The following is a 25,347-nucleotide window of genomic DNA, read 5'->3' as shown; positions in this document are numbered from 1 at the left end:
GGGCTGACGTAGTATAGAATCCACAGGTGAAGCCACATCTAGATCCTCAAAGACACCCACGCGGAAAGTCAAAGAAATTAAAACGAAATTGAAACTGGTAACGGTCAAAGCTACAGATTTATTTGTAGCACATCTTGAAGAGTGTGTTGAAAGTGACAAGTCCAGCTGTAGGTTATGAAAACACATAGGACCACCTTTCTTGTCTTAGTTGCCTAAAGTAGGTTGATATGCAGTATATATACCGTATGTAGATATGAGATGTGTTGTACCTTGTGTTGGAGGGAAAGACAAAAATATGATTTGTGATTATAGAAAACGCATTTAAAAAGTTGAACTCCTTTGAGCAATTTATTGGTAATTATAGTGGAATGTAATTCATCTTCTTTATTGAAAAGTTGTATTATGTCAGTGCTGGGTGTAATTAGTCACTGTAATCTAATTACTTTTAGTCCAAAAGTACTGTTGTGTAAAGTATTACATTTTAAAATCTTACAATCAGTTTACAGTTTGTAACTTTCAATTAATGTAATCACTTTTAAGTAGAGCCGTTGGATAAAATCGTTTCAGCGATGCATTGCGATTCATATTCAAACGATTCTGAATCGATTCGCAAAAGAATCAGAATCGATTCTGAGTTCAGTTTAAATCACGGCAGAGCAGTGCTGCGCGCCAAAGACAGATGTGGAAACAAAGACGTGAGTTAAGTTTTGTTCACCGCTCATACTGAATGTAAAAGGCCAGTTTATGTAATGTGACTCGGTTCTGATTCTTAAAACAGCTGTTAAATAAAAAGCTGAAAGGGAAAAATCTCGTGATGCATCGAGAATCGTATTCTAATCGAATCGTACCCTTTGAATCGGAATCGAATCGTGAGGCCAGTGAAGATTCACACCTATACTTTTAAGTACACATTGTTATACGTTTTTAAAATAAAATTATTCCTGTAGAATACATTAAAAAAATATATTTTTTTATGTTCGCCTGCACCCCCCCGGCAAGTAATTGTAAGGGAGAAACTTGTGGTGCCGAGTGTGAGTATAGAAATATTATTTCTATAAATAATAAATGTTTTTTCAATGTTATTTTAAATTTGAGCAGAAAGGGTTTTTTAGAAAGAAATTAAAAAGTAAAGTAATTTTAATTAATAATGATCAGTAAAGTAATCAGATTACATTTTTTATTTTGTAAATGGTTAATAGTAATGGAAATAGGAAGAAGTGGTAGTAGTGAAAAGTAATTTGTAGTGGATTACTTTTGAGTAGCTTAGCCAACACTGATTATTGATAGATTTATTAGCAGCTTGATTGCTTTGTGTTATTGTGTTACAAAGTGTGATAAGTGAACAGTTCTCATTATTGAATCAAATTAGCTTTATTGTACCTATTGTTAACACTAAATCATAAAGCATCTAATTTTGACACTAGGTGTCAGTGGAGGCAACAGATGCACACTCCAATCCCAATTATCACTTGAACCATGTTAACATTTTCTGTGCTTAAATGTACAGTAGTGGAACTCAGTTAGGGCACCTGTATGAATTTAAGTAGAACTGAGCTCAAACATCTATTAAAATGGCAATGTCTTGGTTCAGTGGTTTGTTAGACTATCTAATCACGTGCATTGAAATTAGCACTTTTTTGTGTGTAGCTCAAGTATCCGGATACTTTTTGGGACCACTGTGTTTATAAACATGTCTTGTACATACATGCACCTAAAACCAAGACGCATGACTCATAGAAGGGTACAGGTTTGGAACGGGCGGGTGTTTCGATGGACTGGGTGTGTCCGTGTTAACTTGATCAAGTTCCTGCAGTGCCTTCACACCGTCGCACATTCCTGTCTGTCGCTCCAGGGACTTGCATCTCTCCCAATGGATTTAAATCACTTTAGGCTGCCTTTGCTATTTTTGGCCACTCTTGGTGAGTTCATAGAAACAATCATTTTATGTTTAAGTTGGCTCATTTTCACTTTTTATCCTTTAAAATTAATGTTATGCAGGCTATTTAACCACCAGAGAGAGAGAGAGAGAGAGCGTGCGCGCAAGATAGAAAACTTACAAATACACATAAAAGCAGCGGACACTGTGAACACTCTGTATCAGTTTTGATGGGGTTAAATGCATATTGAATATCACAGCTTGCTAAATCACACAAAATTCACCCCAAATAAAATTATACTTAAAATGCACCTTTTTTAATCATTGGCTAATCTCTAAAAACACATTCAAGGAGGGGATAAAAACTCCATCATCAATGCTTGGGTCTCTGAGGGTTAAAGTAGTCTTCCTTTTATGAAGTAGGACTACACCATCTATAGTTTGCTGTTATGTATTTTCGTTCACCTGTGCACTAACTTTAAATCTCCCTCCCATAGGATGCTGTTCTGAGGGCAGTCCACTTTTAAACGAAAAAGTAAACGGCGTTATAGGTAAAAATGTGACTTTCAAAACGACAATCACCGATACGGGGAATTTTTTGACCGTTATTTGGAATTTCAATAATGGTAAAAAAATTGTCCCGATTGTGACGGGCCTTCCGAACGGCAACATCATCGATGACAAATACGCCGCAAGAATCAAATATAATAAGACAACGTGGGAGCTTCAGCTCGTCTCGTTGATGGAGGAGGATTCAGGGGAATATACTCTCGCTATAGTGACCACATCTGGAAGTCAGCTATCAGGACAAGTTCTTCTTGAGGTTCTTGGTAAGTACATTCATCTTGGTTATTCATTACAAACCGCGAATTCCAAGTGGATGACTGGAGATAAGAAGTTGGGCTGGAGTAGCCTAGTGGTGATTGGTTTAAAGGGATAGTTCTCCCAAACTTATGCATGCCGTCCCATTCTGCAGAACACAAATTAAGATTTTTACTAGAATAATTCAGCTCTTTAGGTTTGTACAATGCAAGTGAATTGTGGCTAGAACTTTGAAGCTCCAAAAAGCACATACATGTAGCCTAAAATCAATCCATTAAGCTCCAGTGGTTAAATACATATCTTCTGAAATGACACAATAGGTGTGAGTCAGAAACAGGTCAATATTTAAGTCCCTTTTTACTGTAAATGTACACTGGGGAAGTGACTTTTCACATACAGCCCCCTACTGGGTGGGGCTGGTCAGAAGTGGGGATTTTTTGTAAAAAATGAATTAAATATTGATCTGTTTCTCGCCCACACCTATCATGTCATTTATGCATTTTAAGGACATACTGAGCTGAGATATTTTTCTAATTTTCTTCAAATGTGTTCTGGTCAAGAATGAAAGTCATACACACCTGGGATATCATGAGGGTGAGTAAATAATGAGAGAATTTTCATTTTTGGGTGAACTATCCCTTTAAAATATCAGATTTCTTTCATTCACACTATAGGAAGGATCTGACAGTTCTGTGAAGATAATTTATCTGTAAATGTAAATGTCATACCACAGTATCCTTGTTTACATTCATTTTACTCATCACAATAATTTCTGTCATTTCAACTTTATTTTGCAAGTCATTAAGATTTAACCTGATTTTATTCAATAGAAAGGGTACAACGGGGCTAAAGGCCCATGGGGTAAAAGGCACTTTTATATTTTTACATAATAATATTTTTATATATAATATTTTAGATTTTATTTGTCTCCCAAAACACTGAATGGAAACAAATTCCTAAACACCTCTTTGTCACTCTGCACTGCAAATATTCATGATCCATGAGATTGTTGTATGCAATATCTAAAGTTTGATTTTGAGGTAATTTGATCTACATTTTTTAAATCGTAAAAATAGCTAATGAAAATCCCAAAAATGTTCACTGATTAATTCAGAATTAGTTTTATTTTTTTATAACTGTCCAATAAGCGAAAGGATAGGATTTGGGCAAAAAGGCCCCCATAAAACACATTGTTTTTCTGAAGCCGAGGGAAAAGATTTGTGGGCTTAAAAAGACACAATTGATTGAAGTTGTTTACAGAATACCTGAGATGTTAATAGCACAGTTCATCTCAAGCATGTTGGTTTACAGCAGCAAGCCGTGACCAGTCACAATGCAGTCCTCCATTCTGATAGGATAACACTTGGCAAAGTTATCAAATGAACAAAAACATTCATCTCTACCCACATAATGAGTGATCAGAGCTAAAAAGCAGTACTGATCCAGTGTTCTCTGTTCTCCAGAACCCGTGTCTGACGTCACGATTATATCCAGTCTCACTGAAGCAGTAGAGATCAACAGCACCGTGGTTCTGACCTGTTCTGCCAAAGGCTCCTTCACATACATGTGGATAAATGGTTCGGGCCCAGTAGTGCCGGATGGAGCACACATAATGCTGAATTCAAATGGCAATGAGCTAACAGTTAGCGAAGTTCACCGTACGGATCTGCGCGGACCCATCTTCTGCATCGCAAAGAACGCACTGGAGTCAGGGAAGAGTGCTCCATTTAATCTTAGTGTGAGCTGTAAGTACAGCACCTGATCACGCACACACAAAAATGCACATTCACATGTAAATATACCTGCCTATTCTAAGACTCAAATACACAAACACATTGACTTAAAGGAATGTTAAAATACACACTTTTTCGAACGTTTAGCTACAATACATAAACAGTATACGTGCTTACATGACTTAGTGTGATGTAATCTCTTACAGGGCTAAAGGGTGTTATGTAGTCATAGCAACAAAGTTGTAATTTTTTGTGTGGGTGTGTGTGTGTGTGGGGGGGGTGGAATTGGGGGTATTGCATTTCCTGAAAGAAATACTAGTGTTTGCGTAGCAGCTGAAGCAGGTAGGGCAGGTATCTTAAAGCCATTATGACATCATCGCTGGTAGTTAGAGCTTAAGTCGGTGTAAGGAGTGGTTCACACCGAACTTGTTTATGCATTGGTCTGTGCTGTTGTTCAATTGTATTTCTATGTAAACATGCACTGGATGGACATCTTTGCCATGTCTTAAAAGCATGTCTCAGGACGTATGCATTTTGTTCTATTTGCCGTGCCATGTCTTGCTTTTTTAGCGCATGAGGGCATTCGGCCTCAAGTCAATGGGAGATTTTAAAACTTTAATATCTTTTAAAAAGCACAAAGTAATGTATACTGCTTTTAAAGTGGATAATGAATAGTGGACAAGTGTGTTAAAAAGAAATATGAGCGATTTCAATACAGTACTGCCTTGTTAGCACTCCTTTCAATATCTTCCTTTTAATTTCCTTCCATCTAGATGGCCCAGAAAACATTGTCATGAAGCAGACTCCAGCCATGCCCTTCCTTAAGAAAGGCTCTAACTTAACGCTTACATGCGCAGCTGACTCGGATCCTCCTGCTCAGCTTCAATGGATGTTTAACGGGGCAGAGCTGCAGTCCCAGATGGCCACCGTGACCATCGCCAAACTAGAGGAAACGCACAGTGGCAACTACAGCTGTGTGGCTTACAACACTAAGACCAAGCGCAAAGTTGTCTCACAGGTTGCTGTGGTATCTGTTCTGGGTGAGTTAGATGCTTAAAGTCCTGTTCAAATGCTTTGAAAGTTTAAAGAGGTTTTCAGGTTTTTATGGAAGTTCGAACAAATGCAAATGCACGCTCTGCACACTCTTAACAGCTCCTAAAAAATTAAGGTTCCAATGAAAGCAAAAATAGTTACAGTATGTACTGTTGCTTTATAAAAATAATTCATGCTGACCTCCAAATGTCATCTCCAACTCAAGGGATAGCTCACCCAAATGTCAAATTCTGTCATATTTTACTCACCCTCATTTCAAACCCGTATGATTTTCTTACATGGAACACGAAGACATAAGGCAAAAATTTTTGTCTCACTGATCACTGTGGTATGAACAAAGAAATGCTGCAATAAATGGTGTCTAAGGCTGTCAGTCTCTTACATTCTGCTGAATATCTTGTGTTCCATGGAAGGAAGATAGTCATAAAGGTTTGCCCCAAGTGAAGGAGTTCAAGTACCTCGGGGTCTTGTTCACGAGTGAGGGGAGAATGGAGCAGGAGGTTGGCCGGAGAATCGGGGCAGCGGGGGCGGTATTGCACTCGCTCTATCGCACCGTTGTCACGAAAAGTGAGCTGAGCCGGAAGGCAAAGCTCTCGATCTACCGGTCAATTTTTGTTCCTACCCTCACCTATGGTCATGAAGGTTGGGTCATGACCGAAAGAACTAGGTCGCGAGTACAAGCGGCCGAAATGGGCTTCCTCAGAAGGGTGGCGGGCTTCACCCTTAGAGATAGGGTGAGGAGCTCAGTCATCCGTGAGGAGCTTGGAGTAGAGCCGCATCTGGTTTGGACATCTGGTAAGGATGCCCCCTGGCCGGCTCCCTAGGGAGGTGTTTCAGGCACGTCCAGCTGGCAGGAGGCCTCGGGGAAGACCCAGGATTAGGTGGAGAGATTACATCTCCACACTGGCCTGGGAACGCCTCGGGTCCCCCAGTCAGAGCTGGTTAATGTGGCTCGGGATAAGTTTGGGGCCCCCTGCTGGAGCAGCTGCCCGCGCGACCCGACTTCGGATAAGCGGATGAAGATGGATGGATGGATGGATGGATTTTAAAGTTTACATAATCAATTATCTTTTTATTTCTGTAGCATTTTTACAGTCTTTTACCATTAAAATTACAAACATTTTTTATAGTGTATTCCTTTAAGCCTATAAAGCAAACTAAAATAAAAGATGCGGCAAAATACCTTTTGTTTTTAAAAGTGTAGGAAAGTAATCAACATCTGTTGAGATCTTTGGATTACAAGTGAAGCAGTACAGAGATAGACATGCTTAGCCACGGTGCCTTCATAGCCAAGAAAAAGATAAAGATTTGTTTTTTAAAGTATCACTCTGGAAGAGGGGCAAAAATAATTTCCTCAAAAGGATAAATTAAAATGCAAACAAGTGTTCTTCAAATAAAAATAACCCCTTAACCACGCTGCAAAAGAGTATTTTTGTCTTGTTTTCTTGTAAAAATATCGAAACATTCATAAAACTAAAGATTAATTTACTTGAGATGCAAAATGGCATAAGAAATTGTGTTTCGTGTTTTAAAATCTAAGAAAATTGAATGGGTTTTATGCGTAAAAAAATGTATTCATAATATTCGGCATTGGGGTAAGAAAGAATTCTTGACCTTATTTCAAGTGTATTTTTCGTACCCCATTGGCAAATATGTTTTTCTTCTTTTAATCATTCAGTCACATTTATTTACATTATATAGCACATTTAAAAACAACAACTTTTCACCAAAGTGCTTTAAACAATATACCAAAATGAAAATAAATAATGCATTGCAAGATTCATAAAAACACAAGGAACACAAAGTAACAGCTGCTCGTGCTTATTTCCATGAGCTATAGAAAATAAGAAGGTTTCAAGAAGAGATTTAAAACCTTCAAAAGTTGGGGAGGATCTTTTAATTATAAACCCCATTAAATTTGGTGAGATTTCTTTGAAAACAACATTGTACCCAGGCTAATACTTAATAGTTTTAAGGATTTTTAGATATTTATACTGGGAAAAAATACTTTGTTTTTTTGGAGTACACAAGTTAAAGTCTGTATCTGTTTTTCTTCAAAATGGCTTCCTGTATATAAGGCCGCTAAGGAGACTTACAGATACTGTTCTTTTGATTCTAAACCTGTTTCTCCACTCTGAGGCTTCTCTCAGCTCATGTTAGTGAGTAGAAGTTTCAGGCATGTTCTGCTTTTCGATTAAAGGTAAATGTATTTTTTACAAAGCCTCTGATCCAGTGGTGTCATGCTCTGTGGCTTTTGTAAAGAAAAGTGTTTTCCCAGGTATTTCCATGTGTGAAAAACCGATGCGTTAAATAAAACGCACACTGATTGTCACACTCTGTCTGACGTCACATACATGTTGGGCAGTTACAACTTGGATAAGGTTTCAAGGCTTAGAATAACGACTCCTGCTTTGATTGTTCCGCCCGTGCCGGGTGAGATTTGTGAAACTTGAGCTCTGAGTACATCTTCAGGTTTTTTTTACTTAACTGCAATGCATTTTTGTGTCATTGGCTTTGTATAAAATTTTAATTCAAAGCTGTTCATGCAAAAAAAAAGCGCTAACAGCTTTAATGAGAGCTAATATGAAGAATTCTCTTGGGGTAGAATTTGCATTTTTAAAAAGCAACTGAGCAAACGGGGACAAGCGATGGTTCGCAGGTCTGTTCTGAAGGGGACTGCTGGGAAATAGCAATGCTAAATGCAAGTCGTGCACAGTGAAGTAAATAGGCTTATCAATGTTTTAAAGAGAGTAAACTCTACCCATGTCTTTTGTTGTTGACGAGGCAAAACCAGTTGAGAACTGGTGGAGAGATGAATGAAGAGAGTGCATTTGCAGTTTATGCTAAATTAAATGCGAACACACAGGCAGTGAGCAGGAAGACGATGATGTTGCAGGAATTTGAATGAATTTCAATGAGCAGAGTTTGAACTTTGATTCATCCTGGTACATTCCACAGTAATGATGTCTGCAAAAACAAGAGAAAGAGGTGGAATTTGTCTTAAATAATTGATACCACAGTAGGAGACTATCTGGGGAAAAACTAATTCAAATAATTGTACAGCAGTGTTGGTCTATGAACAGATGCACAAAACTTGCCATTTTTGCCGGCTTTTGCCATTTGTTTGTGAAGTTAATATGCATCAGCCGGTCAGTTTCAGGGCACGCCGTCTGATGATAAGACTATCACTTTGGCCACAAGCCAACAACCTTGTCATAAGAATCCATCCAAAGAGGCTGGTAATGTGTTGAAAATGTGCTGTCATTAAAGTCCATATCCTGAAACCATTATTGATATAGATTTTTTTCGTCTTTTCTTTTGCTCTGTTCTGGTAGATGCCTTAAGTGGAACCAATATTACCAGCCCTGCCTCACTTCTCATTGCTGGTAATAGCACGGTCAGCCTCACCTGCAAGGCAGCTGCTGGCAATGCTGACAATGTGGAATGGTTGAAGGACGGAAAACCTCTTGCTCCTGGCGAGCGTGTCATTCTCTCAGCGGACAAGAGCATTGTGACCATCGCTAAAGTCGCTAAAGAGGACGCCAGCGTGTATAAGTGCAAACTGACAAACAAAGTGAGCACAGATGAAGCCACCTATAAGCTGCTGATCAACTGTAAGTGTAGAAAATATTGTGCTCTTGTTTAAATACTGTCTGTGTGAACTGCTCTGCACAATGTGCATCATATTCCCTTTGATTGTCTAATAGGGTGCAATTATTTGATCTCCTTTATGTAGGGAACTTACACTGTGTCCAGGGGCAAATATTAAGGTGGGGTTGACCACCAAAAGTTGCAAAAATGCACTTGAAATTTAAAACGTGTTTGTAAAAAATACCCCAGTAATGAATTTTTCTGTTTTTCTGAATAGTTCTTAGTATTCTTAGTATTAAATGTTTAGAAAAAGAGCCCTAATACACTATAAAAATGCCCCTGAAAGTAAAATCTATGGGCATTTGTTGGCCCGCAATGGAAGAGGTCTTTCAGGAATTGACTTTGTCCCAACCAGGCGCAATACGATAAAGCGTCAATGCTTTAAATCTCTTCCATGGTAATCAGAGTTACCATTGAAAAGGACTGATAATCTATTTGTCTGATATTTTTACTGATATTCACACTTTTCTACTTAATTGGTTATTGGTTCTTCAAAACCAAGTCCACCTACCATCAATGGATAAATACAAATCGGAAAAAGCATTGCACCCAACAACCAGTTAAAAAACGTCCATATTTGATTTTACGGTTTGCATAATGCAAAAAAAGTATTATTTAATTATTAATTTGTTTATTGCAGAAATAAAACGATAATTAAAATTCAGTTCTGCATATCAGACACTTACAAATGTATCCATATTAGTGGTAAAAAACAAAACAACATCGGTCAATCTCTAGTTCTCGTCCTAAAATCTGCAATCGCAACAAGACATTTTCTTGATCCCTTGGTGTCTATTTCCATCATGTCGCATTGGTGGTAAAGATTCATTCTAGTGAAATCGTATCAGTCCAATCTAATTTTTCGAAAATCCTTTTGCACTGTATATTAAACATCAACTATGTTCTGATTGGTTGGGATTCCTCCACTTTGCTCAGTATTCTCACCTTCAGTGAAAACTTATTTTCCCTGGTTAGGATAGTTTTGGTATAAGTCATCCTGATTTATCACCTCTCTTTTGTTGTCTTGTCTAAATGTTGGCCTCTACTGTTTGCAGATGGTGGTGGTTAGCTTACTGTTGTATTGTTACGGCCAGTTTGTTTGTGTTAATCTAATGTAAATCTCCTTGACTGAGCTGATCTCTCTCATGTCAGATGGTCCAGAGAATGTGAAGGTTAGCGGAAAGAATGCAGTGAAGTTTGATGAGACCATAGAGATATCCTGCTCTGCAGAATCTGTTCCCGCCAGCACCTACACATGGAAACTCAATGAAACAATGATTGACTTCAGCCTGGCAAGCTTGCGCATCGAAAAGGCCAGTCAAAAGGACAGTGGCACATACACCTGTGAGGCTCACAACCCCATCACTGGAATGACAATGAAAACAACGCACAAACTAGCTGTGACAGGTAGCATATTCATTTTAAAATGCATTCTTGTTCACAGCTCCTAAAACTCAAAATTCACATGTCAATTCGTGTAGTTGATGTACTGACTAGTCATAGATATAATCGGTTGATTTTTGGTCATTTTTAGATTATTGGAACGTCAATAAGTGTGCATGCTGATTAATGCCAATTTTGAGTGGTATATGTTTTCAAATACTTGAAACAGACCAATATATCGGGCAGGCAGATTAATCTGCCAATATTTGGCCATTTTGAGATTTTCGGAATCAGCCAATTAATGTGCCTGTCAAATAACAGACATTTTTGGCATAGACCAATCGGCATAGACCAATAAGTGTGCCTGCCCATTAATGCCAATTTTTTTGGGTTATTCATGCATTGATAGACTGATATAATCTGTCGGACATTTTGAGATTAACGGCATGGATCAATACATTTGCCTGCCTACTGACTATAGTAATATCCCAAAATATTAACCAGGGGAGCATTTCCTGAAGAACGATGTAACTTACTGCTTAACCACCATAAGACTATGCATTGTTGGAGAAATGTATTAGCTAGTCACGACTGTTTCCCAGAAGCATGGTAACTATTTCACACATCTGTCGTTTGAACCAATAGCTGTGGTTGGTGTGTTACACAGGGGGTGGGGTAATAATTTGTGCGGATATCAAATAATACTTATTTATAATAGCGGTAGGGATCACCACGGACCGTCCACACCCGAAGCGCGGGGCACCGTTTGCACCGCCTTAAGGGTGACCCAGGTTGGCTAATGATGCTTAACGAAAATAAACCACAAGTTAACTATTTTGTCAATATTTGGCCATTTTGAGATTATCAGCACATGTCAATAACTGATTAATGCCAATTTTGGGTGGTAATTCATATACTGACTAGGAACAGACCGATGTAATCGATGTAATTGCTCAATCTGCTGGGAGGCGGCTGTGGCTCAGGTGGTAGAGCGGGTCGGCTGCTTATCGTAGGGTTGGTGGTTCGATTCCTGGCCCACATGACTCCACATGCCGAAGTGTCAACGTCACCCAATGGCAGGCCAGTGCCTTGTATGGCAGCTCTGCCACCATTGGTGTATGAGTGTGTGTGTGAATGGGTGAATGGGACACAGTGTAAAGCGCTTTGGTAACCTCTAAGGTTAAAAAAGTGCTATATAAGTGCAGAACATTTACCATATTTGGCCATTTTAGATTTAAAGCATCAGCCAATAAATGTGCCTGTCAAATAGCAGAATTGCTCAGCTGCAAACACAATGCATGATTCATATGTTCTGTTTTCATATATGTTAAGTGGATTAGAGTAGATATAGTGTAAAATTAATGTTCTCTGTATCAGAATGTATCAGTCATGAAAATTCTGTTGACCACTACTGTTGATTATATGAATCATAGTAGAATCATAAGAACTAATCATGCTTTTATAGTATACATAGACATGTGTGTGTGTGTGGAGAGCGTGGCAGGCCGAGCGACGATTGTTCGGCGCGAGGCCAGGATGGACACCTGGAGAAAATCATCCTGCCCAGCTCTCCACAGTGTGGTTGTATATGTATGTTTTGGTCTAAACTCTATACCTCATCATGTTTTGCAGAGCTTGGTCTCGTAGACGAGGGCCTTTCTGGGGGAGCAATTGCTGGAATTGTAATTGCTGTGATCATAGCTATAATCATCATCGCTTGTATCTATTGCTGCTGTAAAAAAACTGAAGAGTAAGTCTACAATGCATTCATCTCTCTTTTCCCTTATTGCATTAATGGTGTAATAACTTGGTAATTCTATCCAAAACATGCATTAATAATGCATTTGTTAGACATGGTACTTTGAATTATGAGTTAACTTAAAGGAATGTTCAAGCTTCAATAAAAGTTAAGCTTAAGCACCATCGGCAGCATTTGTGGCATTATATCGATTTCTAAAGAAAATGATAAATCAACCTTGAGGGGGGAGTACTTTCAAAGTGGATGAACTTCTGGTTCTGGGACATTCTTTTAAAGGTGAAGAGTGTAATTTATTTGATGTTATTTCCAACTATGCCAGCTTAGTTTGCAGAGAACAACCAAAAATAATGAATTGGTTGGTTGATTCACCAAAAAAGTGTAAACACTGTTTGTTTGCTTTGCTCTGTTTTTTGAGCATCCCAACCAGTTCGACATAGCAACATTGGTTTAACAAATGGCGTCTGTTTGGGGTGAGACTTTCTGTTTTTTGGACCAACGGAAGAAGGGGAGAATGTTTAGGAAACCTGTTTGAAAACAAGCATTATTGTGTAATGCTTTAGTGGCACAGAATATACACACTTCACCTTTAAGAGTGTACTCACACTAGGCAATCTGTACCATGCCCGAGCACTTTTTGACCCCCAAATTCCAGTTTGTTTGACTAGTGTTAAAACATGCCTTGGCCCGCTTGAAGAGGTGGGCTCGGGCACGGTTCAGATGGCTCAGGCACAGTACGCATCTAATGTGATCGCTAACCCTGACTGAGCACAGGCTCGAAACATGATGTCAATAATGCAACTGGGCAAAGGGATCACTATGGTCTACGGCATAGGGGCAGTGTTTACTGGAAATTTGGGTAGACAAGTGTATACACGAACAACTGGATACAAAACACAAGAACTCTGAGATATTTGGTAAAATTCACGATTTCGTGCTCGTGGATACCAAAGAACCATTGAGCAATGACGTGACAAGCTGAAAAACCTGCGGGTTCATTATCTGAAGGTAAAAAATGCTCTCTGTAAATCTGGCAGCTCATTGGATGAAAAGTATAAATTCAATTGGTACGATGCTGTCGACCATTAGGCATGTGAGAGGGCCATGTGTCACCACGCCCCAAACGACTCAAAATAAGCCACAAAGTAAGAAAGTTACAAAATGGCTTTTCTTCCTGTTTTTTTCAAAACAAAAAGTCACATCGTAATGACGTAAGCGTGCTCAGGCCCTGAACGTTAAGTGCAATGTGAGTGCAGGCCAGTTGTGCTTGGGCACAGTATAAGGCAACCGGGCTTATTGTGAGTACGCCCTAAGACAACATCTCTCTCTTGCTCTCTCCGCAGTTTCATAGCTTTCTCTTTCCTCTTTGCTCATGTCCCATTCTTCTCATTTTTCTTCATCCTCAGACTTGCCAACATTGTCGTTAGGCACTGACAGTTCTGTACATGTCAAAACCTTCAACACTTAACATGTTGAACTCACAGGATATGGGGGTGGTTTCAGTAACGGTATATGACATGACTATTTCAATCAGCACACCTTTAGACAGTCCAAATGTGTTGTAATAGGCGAGTGTCATGAAGGATATGATGAACTGCACCTCGTGATTTATTGGAATGGGGTTGGGCACCTTAACACAAAGTAAAGCCACTTTATTTCTGTTTGGCCAGAAAACGTTGGTTGATTGTTCTTTCAGAATTCAGTCTAGATATGTACTGCGTAATTGCGATAAGGGTTTTATTTGATAATGTAATCACAAGTATGCATAACCTTGGCCAGATTTAAAGAATTATTTGTACTGTTGAAGGCGTAAGGAGTTATTCTGTTGTATTTACTTACCCTCATGTTGTTCCAAAGTTCCCGTTATTTTTCTGTGGTACATCAAAGGTGAAATTGTGAACTTGTTCATAGTGTTTGTGACTCTCAAGCTCATAAAATGACCAAAAAGCAGCATGCATGATCCATAAATGTAGTCTAAATGACTCATTTGTAAAATTCCAAGTCTTATGAAGATATATGACAGCTTTGTGTGAGAAACGTTTAACTTAATTTAACTTAATTTTCTCTGATAGTCTTGTATATTGGGTTTCCTCCATTGAAGGTCACATTCAAAAAATGGCATACCAACGCTTTGTGGTAGGTTTGACCTTATTAATGCCAAAACGTCATTGGTTATTGGATGTATCAAGACAGAACGTGATACACTACATTGCATATGCTGGATGGAGAATGAGATTTAAGATTTTCTGTAAATAATGGCTTAAATTTTAGCCTGTTCCTGTAAAATGTTTTACCGCCAAATTCTCAAACTGGTCAGGTCTGTTTGCCTGGGTTCATAGAGGCTTTCCACGCCTCACTCATCTACACCTGTCATCGAATGCAAATGACAGCATGGATTTTCTACCTAAGTAACAAAGACAAACAAACAAGGGAAACAACTGATTCTGCAAAAACAGATTTGTTTTGTAAATTTAGTTTTAATTTGGAAAAATCTGACACTTAGGGAAAAGCTAAACACTGCTAGTTATCGTAGATTTTATTAGATGGATGATACCAACATCTGAGACTGTATAGAAGTCTCAGATTCCTACATAAATTATAGTACATTTCTTTTTCTTTTCTTTTTTTTCTTCTTTTTTTGCCAGGGCAACAAATAATAGGACAGGAAATACTGGAAACGCAAAACAAAGCTTGAAGGGATATCATATGTAAATGCACAGGCCATTTCGGTTCAGTCTAACAGAGAGATTTGTTTATTTGATAGGAAACTAGCATCACATGCACGGTTACCTTGAACTCACAGAAATACAAACACACGCACACACACACCATATGCAAGCCACCCAGTTAAAAGCGTGTCAAATCAATGACCTCATTTATCATGCGCAGTTCGTTGTAGTTCCTTGTCCATATCAGATACTTTTTAAATACATTTTTAGAATTCAACATTTTTGTGAAGAAGTGTGAAGTGTCTTATAACAAACCTGATCAGACCTTCTGCATCTGGTTTCCTTTTGAAAGTTGCAAGTTGAGTTTTACACCTGTGACAAATTGCATCCTGGAAAGGTGAGAAACCTGACTCTACTTCGTTTGTTTTCAGATTTCTGTCATAGATAACACCTAACCTCAGTCAGTTTCCTCTTAGACCAACTGCAAGTGTTGTGTTGTCATCTTTAATGATTATTTTAATAGGTTATTTTGTTTGGTTTGATTGGTTTTGACATCAGATTATACAGTTAACTAGATAAGTAAAGTTGGTCAAGACAAACTCTGATGTTGGCTTCACAAAGCCTTGTCTGAACGTATAAAAGTGTAAACTAATTTTAAAAGTTGTAAGTTTGATGGTTGTACAGACATTTCGATAAGACAAACAGCCTGTAATTTAGAGAGAGAGAGAGAGAGAGAGAGAGCACAACCAAAGACTATTTAGTAGAGACGGACCACTTCTGTTAAACTGAATGGGAGAAATTGGAACGCCCCAAACAATAAGCTCTAGCACCCAACAGTCAACGGATGTAGAAAGGAGGGCCTTACAGGTAAAAGAGCCAATTACCTTTTTAGTTACAGACATCGCCTGTCAATCAACTCGCTAACGTGCATACGCATTAGCTATATAAGCCAGGAAAATTGCGTGTTTTAGCGTTATATGAGGTAAAGAAGCACAATTTATGATTCCAATATTATCATATTTGTATTGCTGATTTGAAATATGTTCTTTGATCGTAATCTTGACCAACAGTTTTTGAGATTTCGGTCTTTCCCCATTCAAGTAGATAGGAGCTGCACTGGCATGACTAGCCTCCTGAGAGCATTCCATAGATGGCAGAGAGTGGACTGACTTACTAGAAAGACTTTGATGCAACTTAAATCAGATTAAAGGCCTTGTGTGGGTTTGTTTACATTCGAATTGTTGACAATTGGAGTTTGAATTAAAGAACATTCCTTTGGCCCATTTGAACATTCTGTCAATGTAAGTCGATGTCATTTTTACTGATTTTTCATTGTCCGCAGTGGCGAAACCATTAGTCGGATCAGTTAGAAAAGACATAGCACACTATTTACGTTTACGTTTATGCATTTGGCAGATGCTTTTATCCAAAGCGACTTACAGAGCCCTTATTACAGGGACAATCCCCCCCCGGAGCAACCTGGATTTAAGTGCCTTGCTCAAGGACACAATGGTGGTGGCTGTGGGGATTGAACCAGCAACCTTCTGATTACAAGTTATGTGCTTAGCCCACTACGACCACCACCACTCTTCCACAACTGTTTGAAGGTCTACAGAGAGATTTGGGGATGAACCTTGAAAGCTCAAGGAGGCGTTAGTGTTAGAAATTTTGGTTTTGGTTTGTAGAAGAAGATTATGTTGGCTTTGTCAAGCCAACATAATAAGCTATATTTGAATACAATCAACTGAATGTTTTTTTTACATAGACTTGACATAATTATCTGCAAGTCTCTCAAACTTTTTATAATATTCTCTCTTGTTCTGTAAAGGAATAGTTCACCCACAAAATGATAAAGAATCAGATAAATCATAAGGAGAACAAAATGGAGATCTTTGAGGAATATAGTTGGAATGTCAGTCATGTCCACACATGTCTTTTTGTTTCTCTCTGTCTCACTGTCTTACTCTTTGGATGCTTGCTGTTTTCGTTTTAGCCTTGCACAACTGGCTTTCTGTTTCTTGCTTATTTCGCTCTGTTATCTGATGTGCATGTCAATGAAATCTCACAAACACAATGTGCATTTGACCTATTTGCCATAGCATGAATTGTTCAGATATTCTTGTCACTGGATCAGAAATGTAATGGTTCACTAATATTTTCACTATGTAATGTAGTTTGAAACCAGACAGCAACACAATATTTTGAATGTACAATGTACAATTTGTTCGTGCAAATTGATTATGCAAATGATTAACATTGGCTCTGTTCCAAAAGCTAGTGAGCTGCCTACCTCGACAGCATTTTTAGGCATCAAATGCCTTGTGATTTATGTTCTTATTTTTCCATATACAAAATAATCCAATCCATCTTCAACGTGTCAAGGTGTACCACCCAATGTCGATACGTTTAAATACATTGATATAAGTGCCCTTAAATGACTACGACTAATTTTTGTCCTCCATTTCTTCTTTTAGCGTTCCATCGCCATATTAAAGCAAGATCTGACAGTGAGGTGAACTGGTAAGTCTTCCTCTGGTGGCATATAAGCAGGCTGTCATTATATATTTGGCTTACTTTTTTCATGTTTTTTTATTTTTTCAAGGAAGCTATGGATTACAGACTTTAGGCTATTGACACTAGATTCTCTCTAACCTGCATGATACTTCCAGCCTAACTTTCAAAAAGGCCTTTTTATCAGATATCAGTATTGGTTTTGGCAGCGAGAGTGACTCCCAGCATGTTGATTAAGCATCTGACCTAGCTCTTTTCCTTTTAGCAAAGGTCAACTTTCCTTTAAAGGAGAAAGGAGGGATATATTTCAATCTTAAGGGCTAACAAAGGAGTGGCTCTACTGTTTCAAGAAAACTCATTTTCACGTCCGGGTGTGGGTAGCTTTCTGCAATGCAAGCCAGTTTTTCTCTTTGCATTGAATTATTTTAATGGCAGATGGGAAATGTAACAATGATTTGAATGTGTGATGTTTTATTTGAATTGGAGTCAAAGATATGGCTGGGTTAGCCTCAAAAGTATTCTGTAATGTACACTACCATTTAAAAGTTTGGACATACTGGACTGAACGTACCTTTTCTCATAATATTAACATACATTTCTCATGATATTAAAGATAGTTTGATTTAAAAGCTAATGCTTAAATGCTTATAATTAAGTTTGTAGACAAATATAAATGGTGTCTGCTGAGGAATTTGTGGCCTGCTCCATCATTTTGAGTTTACATTCTAATGTTTTTATTTTTTATTTCATAGTTGAAATATATCAGCCAAGATTTAAATTTTATTTAATCATTGTAATGCTTTCCTTTTTAATTAAGTGCATGAAACTCAAAATATGTCTCTGGGACAAAGTGACTCAAAATGATGGAGCCGGTCACACTTCTAAAAAGCCTAATATAACTACATTAAGTTACACCAACAAAAGTAATTTGTAAGGGTTAGATCAAGTAGAAATAGATCCTTAAGGTAGCAATTGCTGGTTTTCACAGTGTATAGTATGCTATAGCATAGTATAGTATAGAATATTAGGGTATGGAACAGAATAGTATAATAGTAGAGTATAGAGCAGCATAGCATAGTGTAGTATAGTATAGCATAGCACAGCATAGGATAGTATAGTATAGTGCAGCATAGCATAGCAGAGTGTAGTATAGTATAGCATAGCACAGCATAGTATAGTATAGAATAGTAGAGTATGGAACAGAATAGTATAATAGTAGAGTATAGCGCAGCATAGCATAGTGTAGTATAGTATAGCATAGCACAGCATAGGATAGTATAGTATAACACAGCGTAGCATAGCACAGCATAGGATAGTATAGTAGAGTAGAGTATGGAACAGAATAGTATAATAGTAGAGTATAGCGCAGCATAGCATAGTGTAGTATAGTATAGCATAGCACAGCATAGGATAGTATAGTATAACACAGCGTAGCATAGCACAGCATAGGATAGTATAGTATAGTAGAGTATGGAACAGAATAGTATAATAGTAGAGTATAGCGCAGCATAGCATAGTGTAGTATAGTATAGCATAGCACAGCATAGGATAGTATAGTATAACACAGCGTAGCATAGCACAGCATAGTATAGTATAGTATAGTAGAGTATGGAACAGAATAGTATAATAGTAGAGTATAGCGCAGCATAGCATAGTGTAGTATAGTATAGCATAGCACAGCATAGGATAGTATAGTATAACACAGCGTAGCATAGCACAGCATAGGATAGTATAGAATAGTAGAGTATGGAACAGAATAGTATAATAGTAGAGTATAGCGCAGCATAGTGTAGTATAGTATAGCATAGCACAGCATAGAATAGTATAGTATAACACAGCGTAGCATAGCACAGCATAGGATAGTATAGTATAGTGCAGCATAGCATAGCAAAGTGTAGTATAGTATAGCATAGCACAGCATAGTATAGTATAGAATAGTAGGGTATGGAACAGAATAGTATAATAGTAGAGTATAGCGCAGCATAGCATAGTGTAGTATAGCATAGCACAGCATAGGATAGTATAGTATAACACAGCGTAGCATAGCACAGCATAGGATAGTATACTATAGTGCAGCATAGCAAAGTGTAATATAGCATAGCACAGCATAGGATAATTTAGCGCAGCATAGTATAGTATAGAATAGTAGGGTATGGAACAGAATAGTATAATAGTATAGTATAGCATAGCACAGCACAGGATAATTTAGCGCAGCATAGCATAGTATAGTATAGAATAGGAGGGTATGGAACAGAATAGTATAATAGTATAGTATAGCATAGCACAGCATAGGATAGTATAGCGCAGCATAGCATAGTGTAGTATAGCATAGCACAGCATAGGATAGTATAGCGCAGCATAGCATAGTGTAGTATAGCATAGCACAGCATAGGATAGTATAGCGCAGCATAGCATAGTGTAGTATAGCATAGCACAACATAGGATAGCACAGCGTAGCATAGTACAGCAAAGGATAGTATAATATAGTGCAGTATAGCATAGCAAAGTGTAGTATAGCATAGCACAGCATAGTGTAGGGTAGTATAGCAAAGCACAGCATAGGATAGTATGGCACAGCATAGCATAGTGTAGTATAGCATAGCACAGCATAGGATAGTATAGAATAGTAGGGTATGGAACAGAATAGTATAATAGTATAGTATAGCGCAGCATAGCATAATGTAGCATAGCACAGCATAGTATAGTATAGCACAGCATAGTGTAGGGTAGTATAGCAAAGCACAGCATAGGATAGTATGGCACAGCATAGCATAGTGTAGTATAGTATAGCATAGCATACCACAGCATAGGATAGTATAATATAGCATTGCATAGCAAAGTGTAGTATAGTAAAACATAGCACTGCACAGCATATTATAGTGAAGTATAGTATGGAATATAACAGTATATTAAAAAGTAATACAGAACAGTATTGAATATAACAGTATAATATAGTAGAGAATAGTATACCATGATATTTAATTGTACAGTATAGTATAGTATATTATGGAATGGAATAGAATAGAACAGAATATTATGGTATAGAAAAACACATTAATGAATAAAATAGAATAGTGTAGTATAGGATAAAATAGTATAGCATAGTATAGTATGGAATAGAACAGTATTAAGGTGCATAGTATAAAATAGTCTAGTATAGTATTGCACAACAATGTAAAGTACAGTATTTTAATAATAAAACAGTAGTAGGTGTGTCCAAACTTTTGACTTGTAGAGTATGAGTTATCTTTGTTTGTTGTCAGAAATCCTTTAAGTAGATAATCAAATATGTATATCTCTTCCTCAGAATCTTCAAGACCAATCCTTCAGCCACTTATCAGTCCTTTTATCTGCAAAATCCCTCTATCAAGGCGTCTGGATAAACTGCCCTCACAAGTGAAATACACCTGCAGTGTTGGCTCTCTTTATATCTTAATCCAGTCCAGAGTGCCTGTATGTAAATATCCATCCCTCTCCTTGTTTCTCCTTTGTGTACTCAATTACTCTGCGAAAATGGACCCCATTATTAAGGACGTGATGGGGACGAAGGGTAAGCAGTGACACTGTTTACTTCACGGCTTTATTCTCGCCTTTATCTGCATTTGGACCCTATCACTTCCTTACCTTGGCTGAAGTGGACAGCTTTCTTTGTTCCTCAAGAAACGTGATATACCTTCCATCACCTCCTCAATCTTTCACCCAACCATCAAACAATGGGCCGTTGCGATTTGACATCTCAGAGTTCCATTTGAAAGAGCTTTGGGTGATGAAATACACCTCAAATGCACTGAGGGGTGATGAGACTTCACGTCTGAGATCTCAACACATCCACAAGGCACTGAAACATCAAGATTTTAAGACCTGTTCAAAATACTCAGAAGTCCCAAGGCAATGAAGAACGGGATTGACTAACTTGAAGCCAATGGCACCTCAGAGTTGTGACGGAAGGCCATTCTACCATAACGAATGCCTTGGAGCACAAAAACAGTTGCTTCAAGCTTCTTACCACCTTTGCCAGTTTGACCATTTTGTTTTTTTTAAGCTTCAAAACCATATCATTTGATTTGTTTCTCAAAGTGAGCCTGACGCATTGAAGTTTGAGAGTAAGGCAAGCTCCAACATGCTTGAACTGAAAAACGGGGAGAAAAAAAAAGTGCATTTCTGCAGACAACGACATACCACTGTTTTGCAGTAAAATTGCTACTCTGTCCTTGAGCTTCCCCACAAAGATTCATTCTGCTGTAATCAGGATTCCAATGGATTCACAGTCTAAAACAGGCCCCTTTTAAAAATCACCTTGACTTGATCTGTCACACAAAAATGTCTGAAGTTTTAAAGCTGAACACACTTCATAGTATTTGTTGATGATTTTATTTTGCAGCTTGTGTTCAAGTTCATGATACATTTGTATTGTATTTTTTTTTCTTACCAAGAGATATCGGATCTTGATTATCCTCCCATTTTTTTACTTTCGAATTTGTAGATCTTCAACTCCCTAAATGAATACACAAAACTAAAGCAGTGATTGTGAGGATCTTGTGATGATCTGGTTTATGTTGTTTGGATCCTTACATGCACTTGTCTCTGGCAAGAGAAGCATCTAGTTTACTGAAACTAAGGATCTGAGCATTTCTTTAGTTGTGCGTAAGGGTCAAACAGGGCCTTTATAGCATGAACAGTGGGCCCAAAATGTATTTGGTGACTGAAGCTTAAAATTGTATGAATGTCTTTGCATTATATAATAAGATATCAAACCAAGTGGCATTCATAAAAACTAATAAAGACTTTTGAAACAAAACATTTAACAAAAATAAGTTGAATAATAAATAATAATAATAAACCAAAAGCATTTGAACACTTTCTGGCCACTTCAAATAACCTTGAGGCCAGTTCGTAAAAATTCATATAAACAATTTGTTCTCAGAAAAATGCTCTAGCATGATTTGTTTGCAGATGCCATTTGGTTTTATATTGAAATTCAGAAATTGATAATTATGACTTAAGTTTCCCAAATTGTCCAAATATTTTTGGGGCAAGTGTATGTACATCCAAATCCATAGCAAAAACACTAACACAGTTATTACGTATATTTGTATTTTCTCTTAGCATTAAACACACAAAGACATAAAAATGCTGAGCTTTATAACCCATTGCAACCCTGCAAACAGTTTATCTCCAGCAGCCTGTATGTTTTTAGTGGTCCGGGCTGTTGGCATGAAGAAAGCAGTAATCAGAGTCTGAGTAAGATACACTGAATTAGCGGTTGGTTTGTACTGTGCCACATTGTTGAGACAGACGTCCTAGGGTTGGCCAAATGGAATGTGCTAATTTAACAGGGATTAGAAAGGAACGTGTATTTGTAACAACTTGTATTAGGTGTTGTATAAAATGTGAGATGTTTTACATATAGATAGAATTTGAAATTCAAGTGGTTAATGTAAACTTTGAAACGGAAATTGGAATTTAGACGGATTCTTGTTGTTGTGAACAACAAGTCTCGTTCAGTGCTTGTAGGCTTATTTGAATGAATAGACACCAAAATGGACTCTGTAGTGCACTGAACATTTCAGGGTAAAATACAGCTTTTCGTCTTTACATTACGCACAAAGTGGCGTGTCCCGAACAACGTCCGTCTTTTGTGAAATGTTCACAGGTTGTTTACAGGGTGTTCATATTTTCTCCAAATTAACAGTGTAGCCGTGTTTTATAATCTCAGTGATGCTTTTTATGTAATTTATTTTCAAACGTTTTGCCTTATGTAACTGTGTTCTGTTTTATGTTTATGTTTGAACCGCCCCACTTTTTTGTATTATTCTTTGAATGATAAGATAAAGGATTGCCCTAAGAAATACATTGGCTAGTTTGTACATTTTGTGTGGAAGACGATGGATTTAATAAGATTTTAAGTGATTTATCTGGTTGAATTTTCAAATTTGTTTTAGAATGCACCAAAATGATCAAATAGGAAGTCGGCATGTTGAATGAATGATCGTTACATTTATATAGCGTTACACTCAAAGCGCTTTACACAGTGAACAGGGGACTCTCCACAACCACCACCAGTGTGCTGCATCCACCTGGATGATGCGACAGCAGACATAGTGCACCAGTATGCTCACCACACACCAGCTATTGGTGGAGAGGAGAGAGTGGAGTTATAGAGCCAATTAATGGAAGTTGTTTCAGAGAGTACCCTAGGATCCTAGGATCAGATACATTATTCATACTCACTGACAAGCACCATCTCCTATTAGACATTTTTGCATCAGCTCACGTTTGTTTTCCTTCCCTTGTGCCATGACTGGAAGCACATTGCATCAGCAGTCTGGGAGACCTGGGTTCGAATCCCACCCTAAAATGATTAATCGTGTTCACACAATTAGTAACGAGCATGATTTGGAGGTTGCATGTTTCCCTATAACGTTACACTTCTACTCAACTGATGGTTGGGTTTTGGGATGGGGATGGGGTTGGGTGGTTCAGTTTATAAAATATGCATTTCTCCTCACTTTATTACAGCCTCTATTGCAACTTTCACTTTTGGCACCCAACAACATCTACCGCTTTGGCAGCTGGAGTCAGTTTTTCAAATTTCGGTAAGCACAGACCGACAAATACAATTTTAAAAGTCAACCTACTGTTTCCAGTTTCACCGTGAGATTGGTCTAAAAACACAGAAAGGCCTCCAGAAATAAATGATGCCTTGTGTCGGTAGATGTGAAGGAGTTGTGTTGAATTGTAAAGGCCTCTTTTCAGACTTGACCAGTTTAGCAAGTTGACTGGCCTTAAGTCAACAGACAGATCCTGAAAGCAAAAGACCTATGGGTGTAGATAATACCTTAGCTGTATGTGAATATGTACAACCACTGAGTACATTTTCATGTCAAAAAAGGAGAAAAACAAAGTGTTTAGTCACTGTCAAAATTAACTGCAGCCCTTTCTGAATTGTAACAGCCACACCCTTTGTTCAAGGCAGGCTTTTGGTTTTCTCCAATACTGTTTAACTGATATATTGAATGTGTGGTTAAACCTAAAATATGCACTACTGGTTTCTTGCTGTTCTTCTGACAATCTGTCATTCTGGGAAAATCTGTGAATGTTTCTATCTCGCATACATCGCAGTGTCTTAATCGATCCCTGACCCTTACAAAAATGTACCTTTGCCAAGATGCCATAGCTACCACTGTCATTTTTATTACAAAGAAATGCAGTACCTTGGTATTGCTGTAGCAACTGATATCACCAAAGAAAAAGGAAAAATATGACATTTCTGTTTATGTAGCACAACTGGTAGAGCACAGAGCTTTGCCAACATTGTCTCATAACAACTCATAATAATGTTTACGAGATGACGATTTTGTAAGTTAACGTATCACTGGCAAAATAGAAAGCTTGAATCCATTTTTAATCACTTTGGATGAAAGCACCTGCCTAAATTGTATATGAAAGATTTTTAAAGGAGATTGTTAAAGGAGACGCACATACACACACACACATGACGGACAGCTGCCTGTAAACGATCTCTCTGTCGCACCACCATTCGCAGTCTGCCTTTATCCCTCTCGGAGGCTTATTTTGCCTGATAAGGGACACGGTCCCGCCCTCCACCCTGTCACATTCCTCCCTCGTTCTCTCAGGCCGGGTGCCCCGACATGACGTACCCCCTTTCCCTGGGGGAGGGCGTGCCCTAAGCTCCGTCTACCGGTAGGTCATCCCCGCCTTCCTGAATCTGGGAGGGTACAGGGGGAGGGAAACGGAAATAATTAAAATGGGGGGGTACTTCCTGTAACAGCGGCCCTGGCCACTCCAGGTGGTCGGTTAGGAGCCCCTTCTCCCCTCACGGTCTGTGGCCATTCCTCTGCTTCCAGGTGGCCGGGCTCCTCCGTCCCCCGG

General features: G+C 38.2%; 2 protein-coding genes across 2 annotated transcripts in view; one reads left to right on the top strand and one right to left on the bottom strand.

Moving 5' to 3' along the window:
* The window catches only part of LOC127650920 (zinc finger protein 449-like), a 451,526-nt gene that overhangs the window by 76,702 nt on the left and 349,477 nt on the right, over positions 1 to 25,347 (bottom strand). The gene's annotated exons all lie outside the window — the stretch shown is intronic.
* si:ch211-264f5.6 (carcinoembryonic antigen-related cell adhesion molecule 5) lies at positions 1,796 to 23,299 on the top strand. The gene is made up of 9 exons (XM_052136575.1): positions 1,796 to 1,919; positions 2,374 to 2,706; positions 4,162 to 4,443; positions 5,205 to 5,471; positions 8,820 to 9,098; positions 10,288 to 10,542; positions 12,151 to 12,268; positions 17,418 to 17,463; positions 20,762 to 23,299. The coding sequence occupies exons 1-8, from the start codon at positions 1,871 to 1,873 to the stop codon at positions 17,434 to 17,436; spliced, it is 1,602 nt and encodes a 533-aa protein (XP_051992535.1). The 5' UTR covers positions 1,796 to 1,870; the 3' UTR covers positions 17,437 to 17,463; positions 20,762 to 23,299.

The sequence above is a fragment of the Xyrauchen texanus genome, chromosome 10, assembly GCF_025860055.1.
Source record: "Xyrauchen texanus isolate HMW12.3.18 chromosome 10, RBS_HiC_50CHRs, whole genome shotgun sequence".
NCBI lineage: Eukaryota > Metazoa > Chordata > Actinopteri > Cypriniformes > Catostomidae > Xyrauchen > Xyrauchen texanus.
The sequence above is the reverse complement of the archived record's forward strand: the minus strand, read 5'-3'. Positions and strand labels throughout refer to the sequence as shown.